This window comes from Megascapheus bottae, chromosome 24 (genome assembly GCF_031878675.1).
Source record: "Megascapheus bottae isolate mThoBot1 chromosome 24, mThoBot2.hap1, whole genome shotgun sequence".
Taxonomy (NCBI): Eukaryota; Metazoa; Chordata; class Mammalia; order Rodentia; family Geomyidae; genus Megascapheus; species Megascapheus bottae.
In genome coordinates, this window is record NC_143532.1 from 11205632 (window position 1) to 11218846 (window position 13215).

Genomic DNA, 13215 nt, shown 5'->3' on the forward strand with positions numbered 1-13215 from the left:
TGTCCTAGTCACAGTTGCTGCAGAAAGGCTCTCTGAGAGGACCAGGATTGTGGCCTAATGGTAGAGTGCTTGCTTAGCATGCATGAAGCCCTGGGTTCAATTCCTCCACACCAGATACACAGGAAAGGCTAGAAGTGGTACTGTGGTTCAGTGGTAGAATGCTAACCTTGAGAAAGCTCGACGACAGTGCCTAGGCCGTGTTCATGCCCCAAGACTGGCAAAAAGAAAAAAAGATGCCATCTAGAGGTTGAGTATGCAGATGTTCCAGGAAATGTGGAAGGTGGTGGTAGCAGGTACTCAACCTGTCAGCACTGGAGCCCAGCTTTCAGGTGTGAGAGAAAAGTGGGCTGAGGCCGGCAGGTGGCTCACGCCGGCTCATGCCTACAATCCTAGCCACTCAGGAGGCTGAGATCTGAGGATCAAGGTTCAAAGCCAGCCCAGGCACAAAAGGACTCTTATCTCCCATTAGTCTCTAGAAAATGGGAAGTGGGGCTTGGCTCAAGGGTAGAGTGGTAACCTTGAGCTGAAGAACTCAGGGACAGTGCCAGGCTGAGTTCAAGCCCCATGACCTACAAAAAAAGAAAAAGAGGGCTCAGGTTAGTAGTTGCTCCCACCTGGCCAGGGGGGGAAAAAAAGTGAAAGCTATTGACTGTGGCTGTGAGCACAGAATACATTATGTGTGTGGCTTACTGGCACAGCAGTACTTAGTGTGAGTTCAATATTGGCACCTAGAAATTATAAAAATATGAGAACTACCCATTTTCACACAAGCAAGGTTAACCCCTTTCAGAGGCTGCAAGCTCTGCCTCCTTTCATGTGTGTTGGTCACAGCATACAGAGGCAGCAGTGGAGATGGGGAACCCTTCTGAGGACAGCAGCCTCTGCTCAGTAGTAGCGGATTCATTTTCCCCTAGTGAAGCAGTCTTGGCATTATCTAGCCTACTCTTCTAAACCCAGCTGCAGGCACTGTGACCCACGGGCCTGCCAGACTGCAATCTCTCAGCCTGGCACTGGACAGTACTGTCAGGTAAGTCCCTTAAATATTCCCCGCAAACGTCTGCATCTTGGGGGATTGGGGAGGCACTGACAGACAGGTTTGAGAGCTGCATGGGTGAGCACCTCCTTCCTACCCTGCCGAGAGCTGTGACCCAGAGCAGCATCTTATGGAAGCAAAAGCCAGGAGTGAGGCAAAAAACGAGATCGATCTCGTGGCTCAAGAAGGGAAAAGGATTTATTAGACGTCTCCAGGACAGGGACCCAGGACAGAGGCTGGGCAGAAGAAAAGGCAGGGCTGTGCTCACAGAAACCATCTGCCCAGAACCGGGGGCCTGTGCACACCTGCAAGGGTGGGTGGCTCCGTTCGTGCCTCAGTCTTGTCAGAGCCATTTTGGGGCGAGGGGGTCCTGGCTCCCATGGCTTGATTCGTCTGGGTGATTTCATCTTTATTTATAAACAAGACAGAAATCAAAGCAGCATTAATTTAGAACAAAAGTTAAAAAAAAAAACCCACAGATGGGCAGAGCAAGGGAGTTGGTGAGCATGAGAATTTAGGACGAGCCACGTGGGCCGCGTGGAGGGCAGACTCGGAAGTGTCTTGGGAGTGGCTGCGGAGCCCTTCTTCCTGCTCCTGCACGGTGGCCACGCGGCCCCGGAGACACCACCGTGACCTCAGGGCCAGCCCAGGAGCCCCAGCTGGTCACAGGGACCTGCGCCAGCTTTCTACGTCCCATTTAACTTTCTTGTCCAAAGTCCTCTGAGAATTTCTTCACTTTCAGGAGGTCGTCCGCATTCACCGTGGGCCGCGTGGTAGCCAAGGACCGGAGCATATCTGACTGCAGAGACGAGAGCGCGCACGCTGCTGAGCGCTGCTGCAGGCCAGCCTCGCCGCCGCCACAGCTCTACTGGCCAGGGTGGCAGAGAGGCCAGCGCCACCCAGCACCGACACCCTGCAGGTGCTGCTAGTGGCAAGGCCTCTTTCCTTCCACCAGCTGGGTCTTAAGCTCCCGTAATGCATGCCTCTTTTACCACAGGCCCAGAAACTGGCAAGACCAGGAGAGGTCTAGGCTTCTCAGTGAGGGGCTGCTGCCTTCACACTGCCTCTGACCAAAGGGCGCTGACACACTTCTTAGCAGTTCCTTTGGCATCAAATAAACCAAACCATGGAAAGACTTATCTTCCCACCAAAGAATAAAAAGCACTAATGCCCTTGCCTCTGTCCAAACCCCCAGAGCATGGCATCTGCCTCAGCCACCCACAGCCACAAGGGTTCCTCTTGTTTTGGTGGTCATGAAAGCCCGGGACAGGACAGAGCTGGAGGCAAATGTCGGGGCCTCATTCTTTCTAGGCAGGCACTCTTTAGCCTCAGTGCTGCCAACAAGAGCAGCCCAGGACCCAAGAGCCTGCACTGTGCTAGGTTCAGCAGCTCTACTCCAGCAAGAAACTCACTTTTGCTCTTGCACTGCAGGCCCTGGGTCCTGGGCATGTGTGCTCCGCTCACTTACCATGCAGACCACAGGCTCTAAGAGCTTGTCACCAGGGACATCCATCCACGTCATCTCTATGGCCCCAGGGTCTCCAGGGGAGCACGGGGTCAGGAGGTCATCGATCATAATGCTAGGGTCAATTCGCGAAGGGCCACGAACCTGAAAGTAAGGCGTATGACAGGCTGGCAGGCTGCCCTGGGTTAGGGGTGGATTTTTTATTATTATTGGTCTGGGACTTGAACTCTGGGCCTAGACACTGTCCCTGAGCTCTTCAGCTCAAGGCTACTGCCCTACCCCTGAAGCCGCAGCAACACTGACGCCCTTCAGCTCCAGACTGGTTTCTGCCCAGGTGCTTACCTCCATTAGGGCCTTAAAGTCATATACTCGGGGTTGCCCTGCTCGGGGCGCTGTGTGAGCATGGAGGCTGCAGTTGCAAGATGCCTCCCTCCCTCCTGTCGTCTCTGGGGGAGAAGATGCTTGGCCGGCAGGGGTCCAGCCAGCTGTGAAGCACTCCTCCAAACTCCTGTCCAGAGGAATAGCTGGCCACTGTGTATGTGTGTGTGTGTGTGTGTGTGTGTGTGTGTGTGTGTGTGTGTATGCACGCAGGCATGCACTAATCCTGGGGCCTGAATGTTGTCCTTGAACTGCCACTGTGTGTGTGTGTGTGTGTGTGCGTGTGTACGCACGCAGGCATGCACTAATCCTGGGGCCTGAATGTTGTCCCTGAACTGCCACTGTGTGTGTGTGTGTGTGTGTGTGTGTGTGCACGCAGGCATGCACTAATCCTGGGGCCTGAATGTTGTCCCTGAACTTTTTTTCTAAAGGTTAGATCTCTATCACTATAGCCACAGCTGTGCTGGTTTTTTCTGGTGGCCAGTTGCAGGTAAGAGCCTCAAAGGCGCTGGGAAGTGTGGCCTCGTGGTAGAGTGCTCGCTTGGCATGCCCAAAGCCCTTGGTTCCATTTCTTGGTACCATATACACAGAAAAAAGCCTTATGGACTTCCCTCCCTGGCTGGCTTCCAACTGGGGCTCTCAGATCTCAGCCTCCTGTCTGGCTAGGACTACAGGTCTGAGCAGCTGGCAGCGGCGCTCACCTTCTTGAAATGTGTTGCGGACTGCACTTTCCTGACAGGCTGCATGAGGGAGTCTCGCACAATGATGCTGATGTCTGCTCCGGAGTAGCCTTCTGTCTTGCGGGCCAGCTCATGGATGTTGGCATCTGTGAGGTTGTGGGGTGTGCTCCCCAGATGCAATCGAAACATCTGTGCACGTGCAGCTTCTTCCGGCAACGGGATGTAAATGCGTTTTTCGAACCTAGAGAGCCATATACACAGCAGGGAAGCTTGGCGCAGGCTCTGCTGGAAGACCCAGGAAGACCTAGAGATGGGCCAGGCTGCCCCTTGGGGAGTCACAGGCTGACCGCGGCCAGAGAAAAGACTCACCTCCTTCGAATGGCCGAATCCAACACCCAGGGGATGTTTGTGGCACCAAGGACCAGAGTCCCGTCGTTGTTGTTCCCCACCCCTGTGCAGAGAGGAAGGTGAGGAGCTCACTGAGCATGCAGCAAGTCAGACAACCAGTGGCGCAGACCTGCACAGCAAACCCATCCCGGGCCACTGCTGGCCCAGGGCCCAAGTAAGCCGGGCCTGGTCTGGCTTTGTGGGGTGAAGACACCTACAGTGCCATCTGCCAGGGAGGTGCAGGGCCGTGGAAAGGCTCTGACCTCTGCTCAAAGCCCAAGGAGGCGGTGCTGAGAGCTGCTGCTTCTCTCCCGAGGCAATAGCAGCTCCAGAAAGCCTGCCTGGGTTGGCTCTGGGTAGAGGAAAAGGAAGGGCGCAGTTGCCACTGGCACACACCCTGCATCTGGACCAGGAACTCTGTTTTGATTCTTCTGGCGGCCTCGCTTTCATTTTCATTTCGGGACCCGCAGAGGGAATCCACCTCGTCGATGAAGATGATGGAGGGCTTGTGCTGCCTGGCCAGCTCGAACAGGTTCTTCACTAGCCTGCAAGTGAGAAAGGGTCAGGACCCTGGTGCCACCCAGGGGCCCTGCGCCGCTCCGCCTGCCCTAGGGAAGTAGAGGGAAGGGCAGGCACAGGTCCTGTGGCGGCAGTGTTGAGGAGGCACCTGCCTCGGCATCAGCCTGAGTCCTGGCACCCCTGGGCTTAGGGGACAGCCATTTCTTCTCCTCTGCGCCTCAACCTTCTCTGCCTGCAACAGGAGCCAGCGCGGGGGAGAAGCTAGTGTAGAGAACAATGCTGCTGCCACCATGCCACCGCCCCCTCCCCAATCCCTGGCCTGCGAGTGTGGTCAATGCCTCACTTGCTTCCCCGTGTGTGTCTAGAGACAAGGCTCCACTCCGCAGCCCAGGCCAGCCTCAGATTCCACCTCGGCCTCCCTAACTAGAGAAGCACCACTACACCTGGATTCCTGTCCCCCCCCCCCCCCCACCTTTTCTTTGTGCCATTCCTGGGGCTTGAACTCAAGGCCTGGGTGCTGTCACTGGGCTTTATGCTCAGGGTTAGCCCTTTACCCCTTGAACCACTTCTGGCTTTTGGATGGGTTAAATGCAGATAAGAGTCTCACAGACTTTCCTGCCCAGGCCAGCTTCAAACTGCAGTCCTCCGATCTCAGCCTCCTGAGTAGCTAGGAGTACAGATTTGGGCCACTAACGTCTGGCTCCCTTCCCTTCTTGAATACACCCAAGTTCCTTTCCAGCTTCATCCGCATGTCAGGTCAGTGCTCCCACTAATAAGCGCGCAGGCTTTCCCCGTCCTGGCTCTGGCTGCTCAGCTGCTCCTTGGGGAGGAGGGCAGGCCAGACGCAGCCTGCGGGACTTACTTCTCACTCTCCCCCAGCCACTTGGACATCAAGTCTGAGGAGGACACAGAGAAGAAGGTGGAGTTGTTTGCCTCCGTTGCCACAGCTTTGGCCAGGTAGGATTTCCCTGTGCCAGGGGGTCCAAAGAGAAGTATCCCTCGCCAAGGAGTCCGCTTGCCTGCAACAAAGAACAGTGTGAGGGAGGGTTCTTCCTGACTGGGCCAGGAACAAAGAGGCAGAGGGGGGTGAGCCACTGCCAGTCCAGCAGGGCAGAACGAGTTCTATGGCAGGAGAGGAGTGATGGGAACCAAACACCTGCATGAGCGTAGTCCTTGCAGGAGACACTGGCAGGCACCGGTTCCTGACTTTGCCCACCCACTTCTATACCCCTTACCCTACTCAGGTGTTCCTGGGGTCGTACTGTGTGTGCGCAAAAGGCCTGACTCGTGCGGGGCAGCTGGCTATGGTGGGTAGGCCCTGGCCCTCTCCTGGAAGAACATGGGGCAGGGCCGGGCCTGGCTACTAAGCTGAGGCCACAGGGCCATCTGTGCTGGGACACTGTGGGGACACATGGGAATCTCTAAGCTGGCTCCTCCGAAGCGTAAATCTTTCATGCGTGGGCTGGCTGCTCTGTCTCACCTGTGAACAAGTGTGGGAATTTAATAGGTAAAATGACAGCTTCTTTGAGGGCCTCTTTGGCCCCCTCCAGCCCGGCCACGTCATTCCACCGTATGTTAGGTTTCTCCATCACCACAGCACCTGAGAGGAGGAGGGCGAATGAGTACAGCCGGGCCAGGCCACGCGGGGTCCTCCCACTGCCACAGCCGGGCCTCTTACCCATCAGCTGCTCTTGCAATTTCTTTTTCTCTGGGTTATCCCCTTCGCTGTCACTGTCGCTGCTAGAAAAGGAGACAGAAGGTCTGTCACCAGCTGGCCCCATGCTCCGGCAGTGGGGAAGAAGTGCTGGCATCCAGACAGGCCAACCACCAGCAAGCAGGGATCCCAATGGCAGCCTCTCAACTCTCCCCAGGAAACTCGAGAAACCCACCCCCGCTTCTTCACTGAGAACAGGGCAGAGGGGTCAGCTTCTCCTGTCCGGCCCCCGCCCGCAGCCCGGACCCCAGGTCAGGGAGTGGAGTTTCCTCTTGAGACAGGAGAACTAGGTTATATAGCAGATAAGGCAGATCCAGGGTTCTACCCTGAGAGTTGGGGTACAGAGTTGACAACTCATAACTCATAGCTCAGTCTAGCTTGCTTTTTCCTTTTCTCTCTCCCTCCCCACATTTCCCCTCTCTTCTCATGCTCTCTCTTTGACATTTATGCCTGTCCTGGATCTTGAACTCAGGGCTTGGGTACTGTTCCTAAGCCTTTTTGTTCAAGGCTAGTGCTCTACCACTTTGAGCTACAGCTTCACTTCTGTTTTTCTGGTAATTGGACATGAACAGTCTCATGGATTTTACTGCCTAGAGCTGACTTCAAACCTCAATCCTCAAATCTCGGCCTTCTGAGTAGCTGGGATTACAGGTGGGAGCCGCCAGCCCTCAGCTTCCCACAGCCTTTCTACACAGACTCAATGAAGAACACAGGAAAGAGCTCTGGTAGCATAATGAGAGCCACACGTGGCACTATGGGCACTGTCACCGTGAGAAGACGTGGCACAGAAGGGCGCGGGCGCTAGTGCAGGCAGCCCTCCCGGCACACTCACCCCTTGCCCTCACTCTGATTCTCCTTGACTGGCTTCTTGCCATGCTTCTCTTTGTTTCGTAAATAATCCTTCAGCTTCTCCGCACGGTCCAGGTACTGCACACACTTGGCTCGAATGCTCTCCTTGGCCTTGTCACTGTGTGCCTCATCTGCAGAAGGGGACCCACAGAGTGGCCATGAGTGCCATGAACCCCTCTTCTGAGGCTGGGGGACCCAGAGTGTGACTCACACTTGATGGCGTGCAGGAAGTATTCCACAGCATGCTGGTAGAGCCGCAGCGCCTCCTCGTAGTTCTTGGCTTTATCCTCTTCTGTGGCTTTGGTCACCAGATCAATGGCTTTCTGGAAGGGCAAGGCAGAGTTCAGGGCTTCCCTGGAGACTCAGATAGCACTGGGGTCACCAGCAGTTGAGTGATGAGTCAGTGCCAGGCTGCAGGCATCACGTCGCCTCGCTTTCCTGACATCAAGTGGAATGCCGCCCCTGTGCAGAAGGGCACAGGGAGAAGCAGCCTCACCCAGGCCCGCTCCCACGCTCGCCAAGCCTCAGGTCGGCGCTCAGGCTCCAAGCGCCAGCGCACCGACTGGAGAGAGGAGCTGCGTGAGCTGAGCCAGGCCGGGGGAAACACCAGCCACCCATGCTGTGTGGCTCCAGAGGCAGAAACCGCACCAGCAAAGTCCTGCATCGACCCAAGGGCTTCCGCAAGCCGGACTTCAAGGCACATGGAGCCCTCTGAAGCTCACTACTCTAGCCTCAAAACGGCCACGCTTTGCTCAAACACCTGGAGCTAACATGTGAAAGGAGGCTCTGGGCGCAGGGGGTGGGGCCTGCCAGAGTGAGGCCAGTACAAGCTGCTGGCAGGGGGCCCTGTCCCCAGACTTACCCTGGGTAAGACTCATATACCTACAGGCCGCTGCCTCAGGCTCAGCTGGAAGCACCCCCACGCTCGTTGGTGGAAGGCAGAGTGGGCGCTGGTGGGCATCCCTCTACTCCCAGCTCAGCAGGAGGCTCCACTGTGAGGTGTATAGTTTGGAGCTAGCCTGGACAGACACATCTGGGACTCTCATCTCCAAATAACTAGCACAATGCCAGACAGGAGTTGTGGTTCAAGTGCCAGTACAGGCACCCACAGAAACCCCTGCAGCTTCTCCAACCCAGGAGGCCCTGAATTCCCGTCCATCTAGAATGGCATAAGTCATCCGGTCGCAAATCACACTGTGGTCAAAGCTCCAGCCCCAGCAAACTAAGACCTGATCCTCTCAGGATCCTCCCGGGATCCTCTCGTTGCGTGGCTCAGTCCTGGTGACAGATGGACTGGGCACTCCTGGCAGGTGGGGTCTCCACGGCGGGCCAGCAGCACCTGCAGCCCCCCTCTCAAGCGTTCCCCTCTCCCATCGTCTCTGAGGGAGCTTTCCTGAGAGGAAGCTGTGTGTAACGGAGAGTGAGAAAACTGCCAGCCCTGCCTCATCTCCAGGAACACCTGCGGCAAAGGCCAAGGGGGGACAGTGCCCACGGGGGCTCTGCAATATCATACGTTCTGGCACCTGGGCCATCACACAAGATTGCAGCCAGCTTGGACCGAAAAGTCGGAGAAATTTCATCATGAATTCACTCAGCAAATTCTGGACCGGAGACATGGCTGAAGTGGTAGGTATAAACCAGGAGCCAAGGGAGAGCCCAAGGCTCTCTGAGTTCAAACCCCACTCCAACTCGCTCACATGCACACACACAAGAAAAAAGGACTAGATAATATATTTGGGGGGAGTGTAGGGAATGGAGAGGATTGAGATGGGACCTCAACCTAGCTAGCTCAGGCTAGCCTTGAATTTGATATGTAGTCTAGGCTGGTCTTGAACTCTCAATCCTCCTTGCCTCAATCTCCAAGGCACCAAATCTTTGCCTCCCCCAACAGTATTTTATGTTTTGTCAGCTATACTGTCTCTGCAACAACTATTCACTTTTCCTGTGTAGCAGCTGCAGACTATGTAAATGGATGAGCGGCAATGTGGTATATATATATATATATATGCATTTTCTGTGCATGTGGAATTGAACCCAGGGCTTCATGCATGCTAGGCAAGCACTCTACCACTAGGCCACATTCCAGTCCTCCCTCACTTTTAAAAATTTTATTGTTGGGTAATGTATAGAGGGGTTACAGTTACATTTGTCAGGTAGTGGGTGTATTACTTCCTGCACAGTGATATCCTTTCTCATCTTTTTGTCTCTGTTACCTCCCTCACCCCTTCCTAATCATCTTGATTCCCCCCTTCCCCTCTCTATTTTAAATAAACAAATGTATATACAATATACAAGGGGACAAAGTCAGATTCAGTAACCATAAGGAGAAAAAAAAGAAAAGAAATAACATAGAACAGAACATTAAGACCAACAATCACAAAGATAAACCTGTTATTTCCATATCCTAGAGTTAATTTCATTTAGTCTCATTCTATATGACCTTATGTGCATAGCTTTTGAGCTATTGCGATCCTCTGCTATGAGAGTCCTAGATGTGTAGTAATTATTACAAATAAGGGAACCCTCCCCTGCCTTTTTTTTTTTTTCCCCCGCCACTCTTGGGCTTGAGCTCAGGGCCTGAGCACTGTCCTTGGACTTTCTCAAGGCTAGAACTCTACCACTTGAGCCTCAGCACCACTTCTGGCATACATATGTGTGTGTGTGTGTGTGTGTGTGTGTGTGTGTGTGTGTGTGTGTGTGTGTGTGTGTGTTACTGAGGAATTGAACCTGGGTCTTCATGTATGCTATGCTAGGCAAGCACTCTACCACTAGGCCAAACTCCCAGCACATCCCCTATCTTTTTGTCAGTTGTGAGGCTTGAACTCTGGGCCTGAGCACTGTTCCTGAGCTCTTTTGCTCAAGGTTAGCATTCTGCCACTTGAGTCACAGCACCCCTTCCAGTTTTTTCTGGTGGTTAATTGGAGATAAGAGCCTTATGGACTTTTGTGCCAGCCTCCTGAGTAGTTGGGATTACAGGTGTGAGCCACTGGTGCCGGCTTTATAGGTTCCAGAATCTGAATTTCAAATTATTTTCATGTGTCCTTTCTTTTTTAACAAAGTGATAGAGGGCTAGCACTTGCGCTGAAAACCAGAAGTGGTATAGGCCTAGCACTTGACTGACTCACAACATTAAAAATGCCAAAATAGCTGGGCGGGCGTGGTGGCTCACGCCTGTAATCCTAGCTACTCAGGTGGTAGAGAACTGAGAATCAAGGTTCAAAGCCAGCCTGGGCACAAAGGACCTGAGACTCTTATCTCCAATTAACCTCTAGAAAATGGGAAGTGGGGCTTCGATCAAGGGTAGAGTGGCAGCCTTGAGCTGAAGAGCTCAGGGACAGCAGCCAGGCCCAGTTCAAGCTCTATGACCCACGAAAAGAAAGAAAGAAGAAAGAGAGAGAGAGAGAGAGAGAGAGAGAGAGAGAGAGAGAGAGAGAGAGAGAGAGAGAGAGAGAGGAGAGAGAGAGAGAGAGAGAGAGAGAGAGAGAGAGAGAGAGAGAGAGAGAGAGAGAAGAGAAGAGAAGAGAAGAGAAGAGAAGAGAAGAGAAGAGAAGAGAAGAGAAGAGAAGAGAAGAAAGGAAAAATGCCAAGAATAGCCTGGCATGGTGGCTCATGCCTGTAATCCTAGCTACTCAAGAAGCTGAGATCTGGGGGCCGGGAGTTTGGCCTAGTGGTTAAAGTGCTTGCCTAGCATGCACGAAGACCCGGGTTTGATTCCTCGGTACCACATACATAGAAAAAAAAAAAAAAAGCCAGAAGTGGTGCTGAGGCTCAAGTGGTAGAGCTCTAGCCTTGAGAAAGTCCAAGGACAGTGCTCAGGCCCTGAGCTCAAGCCCAGGACTGGCAAAAAAAAAAAAAAAAAAAAAAAGAAGCTGAGATCTGAGGATGGTGGTTCAAAGCCAGCCAGGGCACTAAAGACTGAGAGAATCTTTCCCCCTTCCCTTCTTTTTTTTTTTTTTTTTAATTTTGTTTTTTATTGTTGGGGTAATGTATAGAAGGGTTACAATTACAATCACCAGGTAGTAGGTGCATTACTTCTCACACAGATACCCCTTCTCAAGGTTTTTGTCCCCGTTTCCTTCCCCTCCCAATCACCTGTTTCCCCCCCTTCCTTTTCCTATTTCAAATAAACAAATAAATGTATATACAATGCACCAGGTAACAAAGTCAGATACAGTAACCATATGAGATTAACCAAAGGGCAACAAAAGAGAAGAGAAATAACATAGTACCTTAAGAACAACCACACAAGATAAAGCTGTTGTTTCCATAAAAATGTTGTAAAAAGCAACCAGTGAGGGCTGAATGGCACCCTTTCAATGGGTGAACTGTGCTGGATGTGGGTAAAACCTGAATAAAGCTGCTGAAGAGAAAAACTAAAAAGGAAACCAACGAAATCCATCATTCATTGCACGCAAAGTCAGACTAGGCTGGCCAGGCAGCTGGGCTCCGGCTGCAAACTGATTTCTCAGCTTTGGCTGACCACGGGTGGACCGTCGGGTCTGGCTTTGGGTAACACCCAAGTCCCGGTCCATCTCATTCCAGGCTCACTGCTGGGCACCAATAGGTATCTGGATGCCGCCCCGGCTGAGCCACACCTGCCCCCTCCTTCGAGGAGTTGGAGCCCCCGCCCGCTCTCGCACACCCCCCGAGGTGAGGAGAGCCTTCGCCCGCGTGACCCGGTCTCCAGCCACCCGTCTCACAGCCCCCCGCCCCGCCCGGGGCATCGCCCCATTCTACAGACCCGGCGATCGGGGTCCCACCCGGCCCAAGGTCACGGGCGGGAGGGGAGGGCAGGGGAGAAACCTGGGGTTCAAACTCCGGGCTGAGGCCGGCGCGTGCGGATGTGTCCTGACAGCAGCCTCGGCCGGGCCCGCGCCCCGCACGGGCGGCTCCGCCCGGGCTCCACCCCGCAGGACGCGGGGAATGAATGAGGGGCGCCGGCCGCGAGGAGGGGGCCGGGGGGCCCCGGGGCGGAGCGGGGCCGCAGACAGCCGACCGGCGAGGGGAGAGGGGCGGGGATTCCAAGCGTGTGACAAGGGATGCGGAGGCGGGGCGCGGGGGCCGAGCCGAGGCCGCGAGGCCGGGGCTCCGAGGACGGAGGGAGGGAGGCGGCCCGCCCGCTCCGCGGCCCGCAGGCCCGGACGCACCGCCTCGGCCTCCGCAGCTGGCCCTCGCCGCGCCACCGTACCTGGAGGGTTGACGTTGTCATTTCATCTCCTGGGTCCGTCCCACACCCCGCGGCGCTGCTGGCGGCCTCGGTCCGGGCCCTGTGAGCCGCGGTGCTGGGTCGGGCGCGGGGAGCCCGGCGGGTGGGCGCTGGGCGCGGGGAGGGCGGCCGCTGGCAGCCGGGGCCGAGTCCGAGGACCAGCGATGAGCGCGGCCCAGAGCGGTGAGGCCCCGCGCGGCGCGGCTGCCCCCCGGCGGACACTGCCAGGAACGCAGGCACCGCCGCCGCCGCCAGCCGGGAGTGAGCAGGGGGCGGGGCCGAGCGCGAAGGGGCGGGGCGGAGGCGGGAACCGGAAGTCCTGGGTCCCGCTGGAGTGAAGCGTCACTTCCGAGGTGAACCCAGCCTCCCGAGTCCGTGGGAAGCCGGCGTAGCTGGCCGGGCTGCCCTTTGCCTGGCGTTCCCACAGCCCCGTGGGGGCTCAGCCCGAGGTACCTGGGAAGCAGGGACTGTCTAAAGCCACTTTTAGTGGCTTGCTAGGCAAGCACGGTACCACTAAGTGAAACTGCTGGCCCCTTCATTTGCCTTAGGTGGGCTCCCTCCCCATTGTTCTAGATCCCTGGTGTAGCCTGCCATTCTTGCTGCCAAGAATTGGGCCCAAAGGCGTCAAGGTGAGTCACTTGACTGAATTTGGGTCATTTCGACACAGCTCTTTGAGTCTCTTTTAAACAAAGGATGGTTCTACCATCTTCTTTTAAGACAGCAGTTTATCTTGGAGACATTTTATTGGAGTGTCTTACCAAACCATCCTCCCTGTCCCCCATGGTATCTTTAGATAAACTTGCTCAGTTACCAGTGTACTAGTGTGTAATAATTATTGGGCAAATGGGCAAAGTCTGAAAGAGCTGTCTTTTCCCCCTCTTTAAATGTTGCAGGTTATACAGTGTCTATCACTGAATTCCTGGCTTTTGCTCTTGTGCATCATTTTCCCTGATCTAACCTGTTTTTCAACCCTTCCATTTTCCT

The 13215-nt window shown here is 54.8% G+C and overlaps 1 protein-coding gene across 1 annotated transcript; it reads right to left on the reverse strand.

The window, feature by feature from the left end:
* Positions 1 to 1213: 1213 nt before the first annotated feature.
* On the reverse strand, positions 1214 to 12397 carry Vps4a (vacuolar protein sorting 4 homolog A). The gene is made up of 11 exons (XM_090357365.1): positions 12214 to 12397; positions 7237 to 7348; positions 7009 to 7156; positions 6141 to 6202; positions 5943 to 6062; positions 5325 to 5481; positions 4340 to 4488; positions 3926 to 4007; positions 3578 to 3797; positions 2502 to 2642; positions 1214 to 1832 (listed from the first exon to the last, which is right to left on the reverse strand). Exons 1-11 carry the CDS (start codon positions 12232 to 12234, stop codon positions 1731 to 1733), a joined length of 1314 nt encoding a protein of 437 aa, XP_090213491.1. The 5' UTR covers positions 12235 to 12397; the 3' UTR covers positions 1214 to 1730.
* Between the last annotated feature and the right edge of the window lie 818 nt (positions 12398 to 13215).